Genomic DNA, 21,678 nt, shown 5'->3' with positions numbered 1-21,678 from the left:
TTGCCCGCAGTCATAGGAACCTGAGAGCTCAGCCCCAAGATCACCACCATCATGGGTTTGCTCAGCCTTCGGTGCGTGTGACTTCAGCTTCTGGGGTAGGTACAGGGCAACCAAAATGGATGAAGAAACACTTCAGCAAAAAAACCATGATTTGTCCACAAAACAGTGAAAAAGCGTCACATAAAATTAACAAACCAAACATAAATCTAACACCATTCTGCATTTCTAGAACTTGGTTTGATATTTGCACAATGTTCTTGGTCACCCACGAATATTTTCTGCATCTATCTGAAGAACTCAATTATTAAGTTACTAAACCTGCTCTTTTGACCATAAATCACAGAATTGTGATGATTAGAAAATTCATTTAGTTCTCTGTGCAGGGCACTTGCCAGTGTGGCGAGTGTAGTGCAATTAAAGATGGGATAGAAGTCTCTGGCATCTGAACTGGACACAGGAGTTCTCAAAATCACGACAGGGCAGTGAAACGGCATGGTCAGAACTGAGGAACATCATTTCCTTGGAAAGTCTTACAAATATCTAAGCACTGCCTGAAGTCAACTGAGTACCTTGCTCCATACACTTCCACAGAAATGGGTAACTGGCACCCATTCATTATAATCCATGTCATCTCTGTCTCTACTTCCCAGGCAGTGTCCCTGTCCCTCACCCCTAGCTTCAGGCTGTGTTTCCAGCTGCTGCTCTGCTTCCGCCATCGATGCCACCTGCAGCAGCTGGGTCCCCCGCTGGATGGCACTGTGGGTAACCTGCATCCTTTCACTGTGCACATGGTTCTCATGCCTTTACGGAGCAGACGCCTTGGCAAATAAATGCCTCAGTGCAGGAGCCACACGCAAGGCATTTCCCTTCTGTGTCCTCTTTCGTGATCTTGAGGTGGGACTTGGGTTTGAAGGCTTTGTCACTCACGTGGCATGCAAACCCTTTTGTTACTGTGAACTCTCTGACAGTGCTTTAAGTCTGGGGCACGAATAAATAATTTTCCACACAGCTCACAACTGTAGGGCTTACATCCAGTGTGTGTGCATTATGTGTGTGTGTGTATCCTTATTTTTTTGAGATGGAGTCTCCCTCTGTCACCCAGGCTGGAGTGCAGTGGCGCGATCTCGGCTCACTGCAACCTCCACCTCCTGGGTTCAAACGATTCTCCTGCCTCAGCCTCCCGAGTAGCTGGGATTACAGGCACCCACCACCACGCCTGGCTAATTTTTGTATTTTTAGTAGAGATGGGGTTTCTCCATGTTGGTCAGGCTGGTCTCGATTTCCTGACCTCGTGATCCTCCTGCCCCGGCCTCCCAAAGTGCTGTGATTATAGGTGTGACACACCACGCCCGGTCCTGTGTATGTTTTGAGACGGAGTCTTGCTCTGTCACCCAGGCTGAAGTGCAGTGGCAGGATCTCTTCTCACTGCAACCTCCACCTCCTGGGCTCAAGTGATTCTCTTGCCTCAGCCTCCCAAGTAGCTGGCATTTCAGACTTGCACCACGATGCCTGGCTACTTTTTATATTTTTAGTAGAGACGGAGTTTCACCAGCCTGGTCTCGAACTCCTGACCTCAAGTGATCCACCCACCTTGGCCTCCCAAAGTACTGGGATTACAGACATGAGCCATCACGCCCGGCCCCTAAGTGGATTTTTAGGCATTCTTTCAGGTGGGCCTCTGTGGTGAAACCTTTTGTGCACATTTCACAAACGGCTTGTCCGCTGTGTGGCATTTCTCAGCTTTCTCCACTGCCTTCACAGGAAACTTCTTCCCGCACTCCTGGCCGACGTCGCTCCCTAGGTGACTGTGCGGCAAAAGCTCAGACCTCAGGACACTGGTGGCTGTCGTCCAGCCTAGTATCTGCTTACCCCGCACTCATCCCGTAGTCACACGTGAAGGCTTGAGGGGTCAGGAACTTCCTGGCCGTAGCAATGGACTTTCTGAACTTTCTTGTTCTTTCAGAATTGCGTTTTGACCCTGAGTGTGGTCGTGGGTGACTCGCCGGCCTCCCGCCCCGGGGTGTGGTGCCTTTGTTCTGAGTCATCACAAGTGCCATCATCCTGATCCTAGCTTCTTTCAGATCATCCTCTCGAGGCTCAGCAGCGTCTCCGCCAGGGAATGTGGGGCCCTCACCCTCATTTCCCTGGTCCCTGGAGGTGGGGGCATGCCCGAGGCCGTTTGCCTCCTTCCCTAGACAGAAGCTCCCCGTCCCGGATACAGGCACGAAAGGGCCACGTTTCCTTCTGTAATCAGGCCTCGGGCGCAGGCTGGAGAGGCTCTGAGAACAGGGGGGACCCAGCCCTGCCGACTCCCCCAGGCCTGCTAGCACTCGGCCCTCCCCACTGTTTATATTTAAGATGATGAGAAAATAAATCCGTCAAGTAGGTTAACCACTTCCTACCGCATGGAGTCTGCCTTTATTTTCTTTGTATTGCAAAATAATTCATACATCATAAAATTTAATCTTTAAAGTGTACAGTTCAGTGGTTTTTAATATATTCTCAAAGTCGTACCACTATCAGCATGATCTAACCCCAGAACATGTCCCTCACCCGCAAAAGAAATCTGTGTCCCTTGCAGTTACTCTCTCTCCATCCCTTCTTCTTCCGGCTCTGGCAATGGCTAATCTACTTTCTGCATCTTTGGATTTGCCTCTTCTGGACATGTCATAGAAATGTAATCATACAATATATGGTCTTTTACTTCTTGTTTGATCTCTTAGCATAATATTTTCAAGGCTCATTCAAGTTGCAGCATGCAACAGTGCTTCATGGCTTTTTATATTTGAATATTGCGTTGTATGCATGGACCACTTTGTTTATCCATTCATCTGTTGATGGACATTTGGATTATTTTCCCTTTTTGGCTATTGTGAATGCAGCTGTTATGGTAATTATCATATGTTAATTCCGTTTCGCTTTTTGAGGAACTAGGCCTCCCAGTCCCAAAATTATATGCAGTGATTTAGTCTGATTTGGTTTTTTTGTTTATATATGACCACAACTTAGAAAAATGTTCACCAATTAAAAGAGGTGTAGGCAACAGTTTCTAATACATATTTCCCAGGTTCTATAATAGCTCAAGTCTCAGTCTGAGTGATGGTCCATTGACACTTCTCTGATTTCCTTCAGAAAAGTAATAAATAAAGGCTTACTTCCAAAGCTAGCTAAAAAGTAACCTCCCGAATTAAATCTGCCTTTCAGTGAAGGTTGGTTAGGTAACAAAGGCAATGGCACTGAAGAAGTTACTGAAATTTGGATAGATAGCACAGGAAATCCGAGTGGAACACCACTGTAGAATCCCATACACATAATAAGGCAGTAGGCTTTTATACAAATCCAAGAATTTTTAAAGGTTTTTAGCAAAAATGTAACTACTCTTATTACCTAATAAGTATCATCCCTCCCACGTGCATTTCACATACTAACGGCCATTTTGTGGTGGTGTGGTGGGTTTTTCCAGAGTTTTCTAAAATCTGTTTCAGGGACATTTCCTGCCCCACCCTGTAGGTCTTCCAGGATGTAAAGTCAGCTCACTCGCTCTTCTGAAAGTGAGGTGCCAGGCCACGGAGCATGGGGTCTTTCAGCAGCACTCAGGGCATGGGGTCTGGCTTCTTCAAGTGCCAGGGACAGCTGCCCTTGGGTCAACAGCATCTGTGGCTGGCTTGCATGGTTTGCTTCCCAAGTTTCATTGCTCCACTGTTTCCATTTTTGTGGGGGTCCAAGGATGAGATCTGGTGGCCGATACCTTGATATTAATAGCATTTTTTGCCCTTGTCTCAACCATGATGGCACCCACGGATTCAGCATATTCCTCAGCATCCTTCAGGGGAAACTCCCTAATATCTGAGAGATGGCACTTGTTTCAGTAATAGTCATTACAATGTTTTCTGGACCATGTTCTTTCAGCTCTTTATCCCACTTCTTCAAGGTATGAAATGAATCCTGTTTGGGTAACATCTGTATGAAATGAATCCTGTTTGGGTAACATCATGCACTGTATCAGCTGCAGCCGATCCTCCATAGCACATGAGCCAACGAATGAAACCGTTCCTGGCCAGCAGTGTCCCAGATGAGGAACTTGTGAAGGTCATTTCCAGAAGGCGCAGTTTTGGTCACAAAAGATACCTCAATGGTAGGGCTTATGTTGCGGTCAAAGTGATCCTGGGCAAATCGATACACAATGCTTGATTTCCCTACGCCAGTGTCCCCGAGAAGGCACACTTTGAGCTCCTCTATTGGCATCATGTGCTGGCTGTCAGGCTGACAGGGGCTCAGCAGCGTCCTCCCAGCCCCATCAGCATCTCCCGCCTGGGCCCTCGCTGGTGCCGCCCAACTTTTCATCTTCAAAGCCCTTTTTCTACTGCAGTTGCTTTTTCCAACAGCCGCGTATTTATCCAAGGGAAGGACTCTGATTGGTCTTGGTTGAAGCACATGAATCCCTCTGCCCCGGGTAATGAGATGCTATGACTGGTTATGTCTACATCAAGTGCACCAAAAGGAGACGCTTCGGGCAGTCCCAAACAATAGCTGTTATAATCCACTACAGCCTGGATTGCAAGATCGTGGGAACTTTCCCGTTTCATAGTTCCATAGGGAGGACATTTGGTTGGTCTCATTAGACTAAAAGGGGAGTAGGGTTTTCTGTTTCTTCTTGTTAACTTAGGACTGGGATTTCTTTGGGGATTGAAAGTCAGTTTCAGTTCTAGGTAGAGATGGCTGATTCAATGTATGCATCACTTAGCATGTTAGCGAAGCTTTGAGAGTAACAAAGAGTAAGAAAATTAAAAGAATATGTAAACTCAAAAAAACACAAAAAGAAATAGAAAGGAAATAAAATATGCAAAATTTGGAAGTTGAAAAGCACATGGACAAGTGGGAACTGACTTGGTTCTCCCTACTGCTAGCTTAGGAGTCAGTTTTCTCTGCTGGGAAGTGCCTGGTGCAGGAATTGGCACTTTCAGGTACTTCTGGAAGTAAAGGTAAAGGTGAGATTTGAAAAAGCAGAAAATCGGCAGGGCACGGTGGCTTAGGCCTGTAATCCCAACACTTTGGGAGGCCGAGGGTGGGGGGGGGTGGATCACCTGAGGTCAGGAGTTCGAGACCAGCCTGGCCAACATGATGAAACCCCGTCTCTACTAAAAATACAAAAAATTAGCTGGGTGTGGTGGTAGACGCCTGTAATCCCAGCTAATCGGCAGGCTGAGGCAGGAGAATCACTTGAACGTGGGTGGCAGAGGTTGCAGTGAGCTGAGGTCGAGCCACTGCACTCTAGCCTGGGCAACAAGAGCGCAACTCCATCTCAAAAAAAAAAAAAAAAAAAAAAAAAAGAGGGTCTCTGGCCTGGCAGACACTAGGCGTAGTAGGCCACTGGAGTGCTGTACTGAAAACGGAGTTATGTGAATGGCTCCTAGTTTTCTTCTCTTTCTCCTTTTTCTTTTCTTTTTTGTTAGACAAGGTCTCGTCCTGTCACCCAGGCTGGAGTGCAGTGGTGCCATCTTGGCTCACTGCAACCTCCGCATCCAGGGTTTAAATGATTCTCGTGGCTCAGCCTCCTGAGCAGCTGGGACTACAGGTGCCCGCCACCACACCCAGTTAATTTTTGTAGAGACAGGGTTCCTCCATGTTGCCCAGGCTGGTCTTTAACTCCTGAGCTCAAGCGATCCTCCCGCCTTGGCCTCCCACAGTGCAGGGATTACAGGCCTGAGTCACCGAGCCTGATCCCTAGTTTTCTTCTCATGCTCAGCTTCCAGGATGCCGACTGCCAGGTCTGTACTCTATGGGCAGAGGTTTATAGAAATGTTTTTTAGGTCTCCCTTCGTGGTCATTTCCCCAGAGATACTGTACAAATACTGGATGCTTTTTAAGGGAACGCCCCATGATTGACCTCTGGTAAAGCTCATAGTTGCTAAGCATCAGGGGATTGAGCCTCCAATCAGTGTGGTAATGTGCTGACTTTTTAAATGGAGCAGACCGCGCAGGATCCCCAGACAGCTGAGGAAAGACTCTAATATGACACAGATGAATGCAACCCAGCATCTCCTCTGACTATCTTTCCTCCAGCAGCGCGGGCCCCAGGGTCAGTCTCAACCAAGGAAGCCAGGCCGGACTGCAGCGGCTGTGGCTGCGTAGGGGCGGAATGGGCCGCTGGGCTCCATCCAGGTGGCTCTAGGCACAAGCCAGGGGAGCGGGCGCAGGCAGGCACCAGAAGCTGCGCTGGGAGGGTCTGCTGGCTGGGCAGGGAGTGGTGCGCTGCCTACTCTGAGGTCCTCGGTTCTGAGCTCAGCAGCCTTCGCTGGTGCCCGAGCTGCAGCCGCGATTTGCAAGGAGCTCCGCCCGCCAGAGAGTGTCCTCATGGGGGTTTCCCCGGGCGAGGCCTTCAGCATCCCAAGGTTCTCTAGCTGCTCTACCCTCAGTCCTGTGTTCCCACGTGGGAATGGCGTCTTCACACGCGACTGGGGCTAGAGTAGCTGGAACTTCAGGATGCCTTCCCCTTCCGGGGAATGTCCTGAAAACTCTGCCAAGTCTCACTGACGTGGGGCGGGAACGCAGGTCTGGTGACAAGCTGTCATCGATGTTTCTGACACGTGAGCCATGCACATGCGCGCTGAGAACGGTTGGCCACCTGTCGGTTGTGCGCACGCGCAGTGACGAGCTGTCAGAGGTGCGCATGCGCAGTCGGGCTTACCGGCTTCGCTTGGCGCGGCTTGGCTGGTTGGCTTCGCTTGTTACTGGCTCTGACTTTGGAAACTGCGAAGTTTCCTGGTTGGAGGTGGTGGCTGACCAGAGTGGCTTGGTCTTACTGGGCCTCTGAGGCTGTGATAGGCGGACTGGTGCTGAGGTGTCTCTGATAGCCTCCGCCATGAGGAGGAGCTCTGGCTTCGGGGGCCAGAAGGGCCAGGGGCCCTCCTGCTCCTTCACCGGCTGTTGGTGTTGCAGGGGGGACGATGTCGCCGAGAGCGATGACAGCCCCTTCGCCCAGTGCGGGTACAATATCCAAGAGAAACACCTCGGCAAGCTCCACAGAGCTGCCAGCCGGGGTGAAGTCTCCAAGGTGGAGCGCATCCTTTCGAGCGGGAGCGCTGACTTGGATGAGAGAGACAAGAAGAAAAGGTGACAGGAGCTGGGGCTGGGGGCGGGGACTGGGAGGAGGCGGGTGTGTGGGAGAAGTGCCCCCTTTTTGGCGGGGGGATGCGGGGTGGGGGGCGAGCCCTCCTGACCCCGGGGTCCTGGCTTTCCTGCCTCTGCAGGCTCCACAGCACCTGGCCTGGGGAAACCTTGGAGGGGTTAATTAAGTCTATACAGCACTTTATCTTGAATGGACACATTTCAAAACATATATATATATATATATATTTTTTTTTTTTTAATGAGACGTAGTTTCACTCTTTTTGCCCAGGCTGGAGTGCAGTGGCGCGATCTTGGCTTACTGCCGCCTCTGTCTCCCGGGTTCCAGCAATTCTCCTGCCTGAGCCTCCTGAGCAGCTGGGATTGTAGGTGCACGCTACCACTCCCGGCTAATTTTTGTATTTTTAGTAGAGACGGGGTTTCACCATGTTGGCCAGGCTTGTCTCGAACTCCTGACTTCAGATGATCCGTCCGCCTCGGCCTCCCAGAGTGCTGGGATTACAGGCGTGAGCCACTGCGCCTGGCCAACATAATGTTATATACGCTATAGACAGGTGCATAAGGAGAGCAATAATTCCCATGACATTTCAACTTCTGGGCTAACAATTCTTCAGATTATATCTAATATTTATTTTTATATAAATGTACATCTACGTAAATACGTTCTTTACTGAGGAACCTTAGAAGGAAATTTTAAAGTGGGAAGTCGTTCCTGTTCTTGAGTAGGAAGATTCGTTTTTCTTAAGATGTGAGCTCTTTGTCTATCAACTTTACATAAATCAGATAAAAATATCAAAGTTTTAACATTTTAAAATTAAACTTGTTGTCTGTGTTTTACTATTATGATGACATGAAAATGTTTTTTGTAATGAGGTGAGAAAGACTGGCCTTTCTATATATCAAAATGTGCTATTAATTTCCACAAATTGTTTATTAACAACTGAAAAGACAAATGAATGAAACAGAATAGAAGATCTAGAATTGCCCAAATACATGTAAGAATTTAGAACTTGATAATGTTGACATTTTAGATTAGTAGGAAGGGTGAATTATTCATAAATGAAATGCCTGCTGTTTGAAGAAAACAAACTAGATTTTTATGTCACAGAAATAAGTTCCTGATGAAATATAGATCAAATATTTTAAGTATACAAAATAAGGAAAGTACCAGAAGAAGACACACATGCCTTTTTATACAGATACATTTTTATGTTGACAAAGACCTTCTTAAGAACTTCACAAGCAAGCATTCTGCAGGTTGATTTAGCAAAATAAAACTTAAAACACTCTGTAAATAAGAAAAAAAGACAACCTACTTGCAAAATATTTACACTACATACATATAACACACACATATCATACATACACATCAGGTGAAAAATGTATCTTCATATTACAGATAATTCAGATCAACAAGAAAATAATTCTAAATTTGGGCAAAGTACTTCTTTTGTAGATCTATAAGTGACATAGGAAAAAATATTTCGTATTCCTTGTAAGAGAAGTAATTCATGTTAAAAAAGAAATAAAATACTGTTTCCTATCCACAAAGTTTGTGAAGATGAAGACAGTAGTACTTATACGGCTGCTTAAAGTTTAAGTTGCTGATGAATTTTCAAGTAGAGAATTTGGTGATAAGCACCACATTTAAAAAAAACATAAATGCCCTTCACTCATCAATTCCATTATACTGAAATATTTGTAAAAAATAGAGATACATCCAGTTTGTTTTTCTCAGTACTGCTTAAAACCTCAATGTATTAAGAAAAACTCATATGGTGGATTTTAGAACTAAATTTCAGTGCATCCATAGGATGGAATAGTAGCCGTTGAAGGTGTGACTAGATGCAGACTTATTTTGACATGTGAAGATGTACTTTGCTATACAAATTGAGAAAAAATTATTTTGAGTGTACATACACACAGACTATGCTCTTGTTTTAGCTTAAAATATGTACCAAATATGAGTACATTTATTTCTGGGCATTTGTACTATAAGTACCTTTTTTTCTTGTCTGTGATTTCTGCAATGAGTTTGTATAAAAGTTATAGTAAAGGCTTATTATTAATGAAATAATCCTTGGGAAAAGAAGAATACATGAAACTTGCCTAGATAAAAATAATTTCTCACTTTGTATTATTTTATTTTTGCGGTTTGGTCTCTTCAGTTAACTTTTAGCCTTTTTTGGAGAATGGGGAATCCTTTTATCTGTGCTTAAAGGTTTTATTATGAGTACATTTTCATTATATACATATGTTTTTATTATATACAGATTTACTATATATGTGAAAAAAACAAATTAAAAATTTTAGTTTAGTTGTGTCCTTATGAAAATAAAAAATAGCAAATATAAGTGATTATTACTATTACAAAAGTATTGCTTTATCTTATGGGAGTTTTCCTTAAAAATGTTGAACTCCCCAACTGTATTTTTCCATTTTTTAAAAATAAAAATAATTTTCTTTTTGAGGCAGGATCTCACCCAGGTTGGAGTGCAGTGGCACAATTATGGTTCACTGCAGCCTCGACCTCCTGTGCTCAAGTGATCCTCTCCTCAGCCTCTGAGTAGCTGGGACTGCTGGTGTGCGCACCATGCCTGGCTAATTTTTGTACTTTTTGTAGAGACGGGTGTCGCCATGTTGTCCAGGTTGGTCTTAAACTCCTGGGCCCAAGTAATCCTCCCACCTTGGCCTCTCAAAGAGCTGCAATTACAGACATGAGGCACCACGCACAGCCTCCATTCTTTCAATCGATTTATTCATCAAACAGAGGCTGGACATCTGTTATGTAGTACACATATTTTACTATCTTTCAGGGTGCTTTCATCCTTAAAAACTTCATATTTACCTACCTAGCTTGAGCAAACTGAGAGATTTAAAATTGGAGTATTATAACTTAATCTCAACTGAAGCTTTTCCTTCCTCCTTTAAGCATTTCTGAAGGTGGAAAATAGCAAAATAGAACTTTTTTTTTTTTTTTTTGAGACCGAGTCTCTGTTGCCCAGGCTGGAGTGCAATGACACAATCTTGGCTGATCTTGGCTCACCGCAGCCTCCGCCTTCTGGATTCAAGTGATTCTCTTGCCTCAGCCTCCTGAGTATCTGGGATTACAGGCGTGCACCACCACACCTGGCTAATTTTTGTATTTTTAGAAGAGACAGGGCTTCACCATGTTGGCCAGGTTGGTCTTGAACTCCTGACCTCAGGTGATCTGCCTGCCTCGGCCACCCAAAGTGCTGGGATTACAGGCATGAGCCATTGTGCCCGGCCACAAAATATAACTTCTAACTACTCTTTTGAAAGTTTATAACAGTCTTAAATGTGAATATTAATCATTGAAAGTGCCTGATTTACATCCATTCTATAAATCTAAATAGAAAATAAAATAAGCCATATGCTTTCATTTGAATTCTGAATTTCTTTTGGCTTAAAGTGTTTTTTTTTTGAAAATCAAAGTTAGAATGAGTTTGTTTTAAACATTTGTTGTCATCTTTATTGTCAGTCCTCTCATTCCATAGTACTTTTAAGAACTAAAATTTATTTAAATGCCATTTATATGACTAGAACGGCCCTAGATGTGTTGTATATACTAATTCTACTTATTGCAAGGCACCATGGATTCTGTGATGCCCCGTCATTTTATGTCTCAATAAGAGAATTGTTTAAATGTTGCCAATTTTAGTTGTAATAAGTCAAGAACTGTAAGTGGGATTCCAATGTCAGAGATGTTAAAATATGAGCAAGTGAGCAACTCAGAATGATCAAAATACAATGTTACCTCTAATCTTTAAACATATCTCAAAGAAGATATAATTGTATCATTTTACTTAACTAAAATCTTGTATTTGTTAAGTGGTAGTATTAGTAATAATTGTAATACCTAACAAATACTGAGCTGTTATTTGTGCTAGGAACTGTCTAAATACTTTGTACAGAGTCTCATGCAAGCATCACAACAGTGTCCTGTGAGACAGCCAGTGTTTTTAACCCCACTTTATTAATAAGGAAATTGAGGCAAAAAAGGCTAAGCAATAAGTAGGAAGTGACAGAGTTTAAAGTAGGATTCCGGTCCAAGTTGAACTGAATCCAAAGGCCAAGGTCTTTCTATTGAAATAGGCTGCTCTTTCATTAATGTAGTGAGTAATGAGAGAGTAAAAAGTGTGATTGCTTCACAAAAAATTAAATATTTGTTTGGAAGGCAGAGAAATCACATGCTACTCAATGTTTATAATTATATAGATGATTTTATGTTTTCAGATGATTTTATAATTTTATGTTTTCCAATAGTTTCCTAAAAATGTCATCTCCCTCTCATAGGACTGCTCTGCATTTGGCCTGTGCCAACGGCCATCCAGAAGTGGTAGCTCTTCTGGTGGACAGAGGATGTCAACTTGATGTCTTTGACAACAAAAACAGGACTGCTCTGCTAAAGGTACATAGTAGTCAACGATTTCAGCATGAGATGGATTTGATACAAATACATAGAATAAAATAAAATCCATCTCATTTAAACAGAACTCATTGGTGAAACTTGTGGAATGCTTATTTTGAACTCCTAGAATTTACAATCTATTTCTTGGTCTAACACTGACAGGCGGTACAATGCCAGGAAGGGGAATGTGCGACTATTTTGCTAGAACACGGAGCCGACCCAGACCTTCCAGATGTCTATGGCAATACTACCTTACACTATGCCATCTACAATGAGGATATCCCAATGACAAAAAAACTGCTTTTACACCATGCCAATATTGAATCAGCAAACAAGGTATAGATCAACCAACTTTATTTTCAAAATATTTGAAATGCATTTGTTTTAACATTGACTTATGTACAGGTCAGTTTTCCATATTTGGAAGCTCAAGCATAACCTAAATAAAAATATTTGGAAATAACTTAATTATAAAATGTTACTTTAAATATTGATACTTTTAAAGAAGCATTAGAGGGTATATCTTTTTAAATGTATTTATGGTAAAATTTTTGAAAACACTGAATTTGAAAAGGTAATACTTTTAAATTTTTTCCTTCCAAGTTTTTTTTTCTAATTATTATACAATTATCCTGGAAAGTGAAATTTGCTCTGGAAATAAGCTTTATCTTAAAATGCCAGCAAAGCTAACACATTTTAAATAAACAGAAATCTTGATGCTGTTGATAAGTTCCTACATAGAGTAATATATATGAAAATGATTTAACTCTCAGTAGCAGGGCTTAAAAGGGAAAAATGGAAAAGGAAAGGAGAGCAACCAGAAATATGCAGGCCAATTTGGAAATTAGGTAATTGAGGGAAAATACGAGAAGAGTATTTTTGTTGTTGTTTGCTTTTTGTTTCTTTGTTTCCAGTTTATATGTCTAGACAAGATTCTTTTCAGTTTTGGGGATAATAGTTTTCAGTTTGGGAGAGAGTTAATGAGTTGTTCACTCATCTAGAGATCAATTTTAGGAGGACCGTGAGGAAACCAGTTTGGCTGTGAATAGGTGGTGATGAAGTGGGAAACCCTTAAGCAAGTAATTAACTGACTTATCCTACGCTGGCAGAAACAGCCGCTTAGATAAATGTCTAAACGCTGCTCTCAAATCTAGACTGTCTTGAGGGGAAGGTGGAAGATAAGGAGCTTACAAATAGCAAAGTCAAGTTGGATTTTGAGTTTACTAGTCCCTATTCTATTCCTACCCAAACAAATTGTGTGGAGTTTTCAGTAAATGTAAAAGAGAGAGAAAAAACTCTCAGTAAATGTAAAACAGAGAGTAAAAACTCTCTTTTACTCTTTCCTCTTTTTGGCCAAATCCTCAAAGATAAAGGTAACTGGTCATGTGGTGAGAGATGATGGAAGTAATTGTCGATTGCAGTAGTTCTCAGCTAGAATTGTGCATCACTGTAACCTAGGGAAATATAAAAAATTCTACAAAGCTAACCTCTCCTCTGATGATTTTGATATAGTAAATCTAATAAAGCCTAGACATACATGTTTACAAATATTTCCTTGGATCCAGGCATGGTGAAACATAGCTACAGTCCCAGCTACTCAGGAGGCTGAGGTGGGGCTATTGCTTGAGGCCAGGAGTTTGAGTCTAGCCTGGGCAACATAGTAAGACCCCATTGCTGACTAAATAACAGCAAATTCCTCAAAATTCTGATACATGTCTGGTTAAGAATCACTGAATAGATAAGTGTAATATATAAATTGCTCTTCTAGAGTTAAGAAATCTCTAGAAGAGTTGGAGTTTGATAGGTACTACTTCCTTAAAATCTCTCCTTTTCAATAATATTAGCCATTTTTCTTTACCTTTGTGGTTGTGAAGCTAAAAGAAATATTGTTGGCAATATCTATCAGCTTACAGAATAACACCTTTTCCTTCCCACCATTAATTATTTACTACCATTCAGCGGGTCTTTATAAATTTGCTATGGGTAGTCTTTCTTTTTAAAAATTTTTTTTGAGACAGGATCTTGCTCTGTCACCTAGGCTGGAGTGCAGTGGCACAATCAAAGCTCAGTGCAGCCTCAACCTTCTGGAACTCAAGTGATCCTCCTACCTCAGCCTCCTGAGTAGCTGAGACTACAGACATGCACCATCATGCCCAGCCAATTTTTAAATTTTTTGTACATACAGGGTTTCACTATATTGCCCAGGCTGGTCTCAAACTCTGGGTTGCTTCAAGCAGCCCTTCTGCCTCAGCTTCCAAAAGTGCTGGGATTACAGGCATGAGCTAGTACACTCAGCCTGGGCAGTATTTCACTAAGTGGAGGCTGACCCCTTCAGGACTTCACATCTCTTTGTTACCATTCAGGTAATTAGGCCAATAAATCTTTATTACAAGTGGAGTTTCCTTAATTAGAATTGTAGCAAATTCTAAACATTTTGTTGTTGTTGTTGAAGCTGTATTATGGGCTATATCAGTATGTCTGTTCATAGAGTTTTGGCATAATCAGGATGACAGTTTTAAACCCTGAAAACCATGAAGTTACTAAGAGTACAGATATAAATTCTTTTTTTTTTTTTTTGAGATGGAGTTTTACTCTTGTCCCCCAGGCTAGAGTGCAGTGGCTTAATCTCAGCTCACTGCAACCTCTGCCACCCGGGTTCAAGAGATTCTCCGCCTCATTCTCCTGAATAGCTGGGATTGTAGGCGCCTGCCACCATGCCGAGCTAATTTTCTGTATTTTCAGTAGAGACAGGGTTTCGCCATGTTGGGCAGGCTGGTCTTGAACTCCTGACCTCAGGTGTTCCGCCTGCCTCGGCCTCCCAAAGTGGTGGGATTACAGGCGTGGGCCACCACACTCGGCCGTAAATTCTTTTAATCATTTCGTTTCAGCATTCCTATGAACTAAATATCTATTTGGCTAACAATCTCAGAAAACTACTTACTAACAAATTTTAAATGAATAAATGCTAGAAAAATTATTGAAGTGGGTAGTGTGAGTCTTAGTAGCAAATTTTATTACATGTTGGGGACTGTTTTTTTGGTAAAACATCTGAAACTAAAGAAAAAATATTTTACATGCAAACACTTACTTTATGCACAACCATTTGGCAACACATCCACGGCAAGTTTAAAAATGCAAGGCCTGCGGTCTAAATGTGGCCCATAGGTATGTTTCACTTGCCTTCATAAATTGTGTCAACAGGTAAAATTTAGGAGACTTATATACAAATCTGGATTTTAGGCTTCTCTTAAGAATCAAATCTGGTGTCCCTTGAGCCCACATCACTGTTTGGTCTGATGTGCAGAGGTTACCCCTTTCTATGAGGCCTGTGTTCTCTAGTTTGCTGTGGTGCCCACCTAGGTACCTCACTTAGGTCACCCCCTTTGCCCTTGTAAGCATTTGACAACTCTCGTCTTACAGTATATTTTGATAAAGATGTCAAGGCTTTCAAGACAGTTTCTATTTGTTTATAATATATAGCCTATATTTTATATAAATCCCTTAGCACCAGAGTTGAATTTTAAAATTTAGAAGTTTAAAAAAAAAACTGCTAAATTCTATATTCTTTTTATTTATGGTAAATATTCTTTATATTTAACTCTCATTTTTTATATTTGCCATAAATAAACACCTTCTCATTAGCATGCCTATAAGCCTTTCTAGGTTATTCTTAGCTGTAGCTGGATGTGTTACACATCTGGTAAAGTAAACATTCTTTGCAATGCAGCTTAAGAAACACTAGTCTAGACGCAATAATTTAGATCATTAATAAAAATGCTTGAAGCTTTTACTAATATGTCTTAAGATTTGGGAATATAGAGATAAAAGATAGAGCCCCTGCCCTCAAGAAGCTCTTGGTTTACACGGAAAACAATAAAATCATTACAATATACTATGTTAAGTGCTGTGACAGAAGCGAAGATTATTGGAGCTGGTATTGAAGTGAGTTTTGGAGATGACCAGAGTTCATGTGGTGAGGTGGAGGAGAAGGGGTTTTTCCAAGGGAAGGAACAGCACACGGAAAAGCAAAGAAGAATGAAAAGGAAGGGACTTACTTACTTACATAAATATAAAGTTTCCAGTTCAGTTGAGAAATATGTAACGTTGTGAATTATCAGTTGCTCTTGCCATTTTACAGGATGAACTCACACCATTTTTGCTAGCTGTACATGAACAAAAACAGCAAATGGAAGACTTTTTAAGAAAGCAAAAAGAAAATTTAACTGCAGTTAAGCTTGAAAGGTACAGTAATTAGTTCTTTTTTTAAAACCTGACTGATATTCTAGAGTGATAACAGTCTCTCTAGTTAGAAATACTAGATTAATAAGATTAACTTGTAATTATTGTGATATAGTAAAAAATATCAACACAAATCATCGGTTAAGTAGAAAAACAATTATTTGGACTGGGCAACATAGAGAAGAGTATATAGTAGGATTCATCTTCTCTTATTATATTGACTGGTGTTTGTTATTTGTAATGTGATGTTTTTGGTCATGTGACTTGACCAAAGTGTTTTTATATTGGTTTTGTTAGTTGTATGAAATGTAGATTTTAACTTTTAGTATACTTTAAGATTTAATAAATATTGAACTTCTTAACCCTTTTATAGTAGTTTTTAACCTCTGCTGCTTATATGCTCTTCCTTTAAACATGCTATATTAGACATAAATAGGAGTTGAAAATCATTTTTTCTTCTAGATGACTCTTTAAGTTGCTTTCTTTGAAAAATAGTAATGTTAAGTTATCCCTATGTGGCTGTTAATTGCTATTACCAGATACCGTGGGTTCATTAGTTTTTTCTATTTCATTTCTAGTGTATTTTGATGTTTTTATTTTATTTAATTTATTTTTTTAGGCAGAGTCTCGCTCTGTCACCCAGGCTGGAGTGCAGTGGTGCAATCTCAGCTCACTGTAACCTCCACCTCCAGGGTTCAAGCGATTCTCCTGCTTTAGCCTCCTGAGTAGCTAAGACTACAGGCACATGCCACCATGCCCAGCTAATTTTTTGTATTTTTAGTAGAGATGGGGTTTTACCATGTTAGCAAGGATGGTCTTGAACTCCTGACCTCAGGTGATCCACCCACCTCGGCCTCCCAAAGCGCTAGGATTACAGGCATGAGCCACTGCACCCGGCCCTGATGTTTTTATTTGTAATTGCTATGGGCAGAGGAAGAAAATATAGGTTTAAATGAATAACTTCTTCTTCTAATGAAGACAAGCCATAGGTGGTTGAAAAAGAGAAAAGAGCTAGGCTTTAGATTCACACAAGACTGGGTTTAAGTCCTAGCTTTCTCACTTGCTAGAAATGTGACCTGGGAACATTACTTATCACCAAATATGTTTTTCTATATGAAAAGGAGGATAATAATATATCCTTCAAGGGTGGTTGTGTGGAAGAAAGATATATATATATATATATATATATATATAAAATTTAGTTCAGTGCCTAGCACATGTGTATCGGCATCATTAACTGAAACTACTATGATTATTATTATTGTTACCGTTAGTATTAGTATTATTGTTTCCTGCCTGCAGATGGCTCTTACTTATCTGACCCCTAGCTGATTTTGAATTACAATGTATCTGTCTTTAAATCTTTGCCTACATTAGATAAGGGATCTCAGCATAGTTTCTTGCTCATCAAAGGACTTTAAGTTAGCAACTTCTATGATGTAATACCCTACTGGGACAAGAGGCTTTTTTTTTTTTTTTTAAGCATTGTTGGTAATTTATGAAGATGAACACTTGAGCACCCAAGATGCTTATGTTTGTTAGTACATGTAAATGTTTAATTCTACATGGACAGGCAAGATATTAAATTGGTATATTATATCAAATTAGCTTTTTAAATAACTTTCTTAAAGTTCCTAAGAAAGAATTTATCTCTCTGGTGTTTTAAAACAGCCCTCATTCTTGCTGTACATTGTGAATCAGCAAGAATAGTCAGCATTCTTCTTCAGCAAAATGCTGATGTGTTTTCCCAAGATATGTCTAGATGGGCTGCAGAAGATTATGCCATTTTTAGTCCTTTTACTAGGCAAGTTTTTATATTAGAAGGCTAGTTTACACTAAATTGAGGCTTAAAATAATTATAGCTATTGCATCCTATACATCAGGTGAGATTTTATAGTTTAATTCAGGTCATTTTGGAGTGACAGTGAGTTAGTCCACTTTATCAGCCAGAAATCAGGCAAAAGGCTGGACTGGTTAGAAGTATCAATGGGTGCAGAATTCTTTATCTCAGGACTTTTGAGATCTTTGCCTTAGAGATCCCAACATTGTCCCTTTTACTCCAAGTATAGCCACATGCATAGGATAAAAATAGTGCCACATCTCTGATTTCTCTAATTAATTATTTGGGTCTTGAAATGTTCAGTTTAGCAGAAAATCTTGTATGGTCTTTTGAGGGCTATCTCCTATACCCTCCTCTTTCAATTTTTCAAGAACCTAAGGGGTTTCCTAAGTCCAAGAAGGATAAAAATGACAATCTTTTACCGGTCAGAAGGAAGGGAAGAAAAGGACATTCTAATCATTCTGTTGTTTCCTTTGATTCTTTTCCTGCATTATTGCCATTAAAAGTGGTTCTGCAGTCTGTTAATGCTTGACTTTTCCCACCAGGATTCGCTTACTGATTCAGAGCCCTCAGTTTTCATGGTGATTCATACCTAGACTTCATAGCTATAACTTTTTTTAGTTCACATACATATATGCTCAGCCATTGTTCCCAAAGCACTAGCATCCTGCTCTGACAGCTGGGCATCCTAGCTTTAGCCACACACATAGTGAGAAAATTGACCAACCTTAGCCGGGTGCGGTGGCTCACGCCTGTAATCCCAGCACTTTGGGAGGCCGAGGCGGGCGGATCACGAGGGCAGGAGATCGAGACCATCCTGGCTAACACGGTGAAACCCCGTCTCTACTAAAAATACAAAAAATTAGCCGGGCGAGGTAGCGGGCGCCTGTAGTCCCAGCTACTCAGGAGAGTGAGGCAGGAGAATGGCGTGAACCCAGGGGGCGGAGCCTGCAGTGAGCCGAGATCGCGCCACTGCACTCCAGCCTGGGTGACAGCGAGACTCCGTCTCAAAAAAAAAAAAAAAAAAAAAAAAAAGAAAATTGACCAACCTTCCCCCACACTCGAAACCTTCTGTGGAGCCCACATCTTAGCCTAGACTTAGCTGAGGCATTCGTGGTAAGTTATCCTTTGAGGCCCTTGTTTGTCTTTTTTCTGTCAAATAGTAGTTGAGATTGTTCTAAACTGTCAAAGAGGTTAAATAATGTTGCAGAAAGAGATCAGTGTTTTCTTACTCCATTGTTACCAGATCTGTACTCTGAGGCGCCTTTACAGCTGTTTAGCACATTTTCTTAGGGAGTGGAAGGTTCTATATTATCCTTCCCTAGAGCAGTGGGTGCCAATTTGTGTGTTTTCTTTCTTTTTTTTTTTTTCAATTTGTGGTTTTATCCTCAAGCAATCTGTTTTCCATAATAATGAAAATCTCCCAAGTTACTTGCATTTCTTTTCTTTTCTTCTTTTTTTTTTTTTTGAGATGGAGTCTTGCTCTGTTGCCCAGGCTGGAGTGCAATAGTGTGATCTCGGCTCACTGCAACCTCCGCCTCCTGGGTTCAAGCAATTATCCCACCTCAGCCTCCCAAGTAGCTGGGATTAAGGGCATGCACCACCACACCTGGGTAATTTTTGTATTTTTAGTAGAGACGATGTTTCACCATGTTTGCCGGGCTGGTCTCGAACTCCTGACCCCAGGTGATCCGCCTGCCTCAGCCTCCCAAAGTGCTGGGATTACAGGCATGAGCCACCATGCCTGGCCTAACTACTTGCATTTCTACCTCAAGTTTTAAAAATATTTTCATATTCTACCTCACAGGAAGCCATTCAACAACAAAGTAGGTTTATTGGGTTTATGAGAGCTAAGTCTCATCCATGACTCATGAGTATTCATGTGTAAAGTAAGTTTTGTCTTTGCTTCAGCAGCACACATCCTAACACTGGAATAATACAGAGAAAATTAGCATTGCTCCTGCATAAGGATGACACACAAGTTCATGAAGTGGTTCATATTTTGTGCAGTCCCTGGAGGTCATTTGACAATTTTCTGACTAGCTCCGAGGAAACAGCATGAGTCAAAGCAAAATGGTTGGCACTTAATATTGAAATTGTGATTTTCACTACAAAAATATTCACATACAGTGATCTATGGAATGACAATGGAGCTGAGTAAAACATGGGATGTTGTGTGCAAATGTATTGTTAGTATGTGTCTCAGAAATGAGAAAATGTCAACTTGCATCTCCTTCATGGAACTTACAAAAAGAGTTTTATCTTTTATGTCAGTTGGAGGTGAACATGGAGATTAAGCATCATTCTAACAAAGATCTACTGGTTCAGAGTTTGAGTCTGTAAAGAAGGAATAGTAGTCCAAGGCAGGTCTTAATATCTATTAGTTTTTTGCCTTTGGTATGATCGATGAGCTCAGTAACAGTAGACAATTAATGTTATCTAATTTAATGAGATAATAGGTTTATAAATAAATGTAGTTACAAACTATGAAATATATGAGATGCCCTAAATTAGAAGCCACAAAGAGTAGAACACCTAATAAACAAAATTAGGACTTAATAATATTTCCCAAGTACCACAACATTTCAATATTAGAACCTACAAAAAATATGCATTGGATATTATTTGCAGTTCCAAGATAGTTTCACCAATAAAGTTCAAGAACAAATTATTTCATTGCTTCACTATTTTTCTGAACATTCAAAATACGTTATCTCAAGTTTTTATAACAACCTAGTAAAACAAGACAGTAAAATTCTCACTTTTTAGAAGAAGACATTGAACCTAACAAAAGCAACTTATCCAAGAACTAGTAGCTTTTGGTTATGGAGCTAGGGCTTATTCTGAGTTAAGACACTTTCCATTATGTCAGGCTTGTAGGGTCCAGCCCCACAGGGTCGGTGGGTTTTCTCCCCGTGTGCGGAGACGAGAGAGTGTAGAAATAAAGACACAAGACAAAGAGATAAAAGAAAAGACAGCTGGGCCCGGGGGACCACTACCACCAAGACGCGGAGACCGGTAGTGGCCCAGAATGCCAGGCTGCGCTGATATTTATTGGATACAAGACAAAGGGGCAGGGTAAGGAGTGTGAGCCATTTCCAATGATAGGTAAGGTCACGTGGGTCATGTGTCCACTGGACAGGGGGCCCTTCCCTGCCTGTCAGCCGAGGCAGAAAGACAGAGGAGAGAGCCAGCTTATGCCATTATTTCTGCTTATCAGAGACTTTTAGTACTTTCACTAACTTGCTACTACTATCTAAAAGGCAGAGCCAGTGTACAGGATGGAACATGAAGGCGGACTAGGAGCGTGACCACTGAAGCACAGCATCACAGGGAGATGGTTAGGCCTCCGGATAACTGCAGGCGGGCCTGACTGATGTCAGGCCCTCCACAAGAGGTGGAGGAGTAGAGTCTTCTCTAAACTCCTCCAGGGAAAGGGAGACTTCCTTTCCCTGTCTGCTAAGTAGCGGGTGTTTTTCCTTAACACTGACGCTACCGCCAGACCACGGTCTGCTTGTCAACGGGCGTCTTCCCACATGCTGGCGCTACAGCTAGACCAAGGAGCCCTTTGGTGGCCCTGTCCGGGCATAACAGACGGCTCGCACTCTTGTCTTCTGGTCACTTCTCACTATGTCCCCTCAGCTCCTATCTCTGTATGGCCTGGTTTTTCCTAGGTTATGATTGTAGAGTGAGGATTATTATAATATTGGAATAAAGAGTAATTGCTGCAAACTAATGATGAATGATATTAATACATAATCATATCTATGATCTGTATCTAGTATAACTATTATTTTATATATTTTATTATACTGGAACAGCTCGTGCCCTCGGTCTCTTGCCTTGGCACCTGGATGGCTTGCCGCCCACAAGGCTAATGCAAGTTAATTTACTGAACTATACTGCCTTCAGTTCATGAGTACTTCATGTTATTTTTGCTTAAAGAGAAGTTTGTAGAGCTTACAAATGGGAAGTGTATGGGATAATTAAAATTCTAAAATTAACACTGATATCATTTGAAATACTCTAATAATTTAAC

The 21,678-nt window shown here is 41.4% G+C and overlaps 1 protein-coding gene, 1 non-coding gene and 1 pseudogene across 2 annotated transcripts in view; 2 read left to right on the top strand and 1 right to left on the bottom strand.

Moving 5' to 3' along the window:
• Nucleotides 1-3,644: 3,644 nt before the first annotated feature.
• Nucleotides 3,645-4,248, bottom strand: LOC100610834 (ras-related protein Rab-31-like; annotated as a pseudogene).
• A 2,361-nt stretch (nt 4,249-6,609) lies between these two features.
• LOC129137333 (coiled-coil domain-containing protein 144A) overlaps nt 6,610-21,678 on the top strand; it is a 99,891-nt gene continuing 84,822 nt past the window's right edge. The window contains exons 1-4 of the mRNA XM_009430727.5: nt 6,610-7,113; nt 11,446-11,560; nt 11,723-11,896; nt 15,699-15,802. Coding sequence (XP_009429002.4) covers nt 6,863-7,113; nt 11,446-11,560; nt 11,723-11,896; nt 15,699-15,802 — 644 coding nt within the window. The 5' untranslated portion in view covers nt 6,610-6,862. The remainder of the gene's footprint in view (nt 7,114-11,445; nt 11,561-11,722; nt 11,897-15,698; nt 15,803-21,678) is intronic.
• On the top strand, nt 19,542-19,644 carry LOC112206002 (U6 spliceosomal RNA). Its single transcript, XR_002940128.1, has one exon. It is a non-coding gene; the product is annotated as a U6 spliceosomal RNA (small nuclear RNA).

The sequence above is a fragment of the Pan troglodytes genome, chromosome 18, assembly GCF_028858775.2.
Source record: "Pan troglodytes isolate AG18354 chromosome 18, NHGRI_mPanTro3-v2.0_pri, whole genome shotgun sequence".
Taxonomy (NCBI): domain Eukaryota; kingdom Metazoa; phylum Chordata; class Mammalia; order Primates; family Hominidae; genus Pan; species Pan troglodytes.
This window is presented reverse-complemented; position numbering and strand designations above follow the sequence as displayed.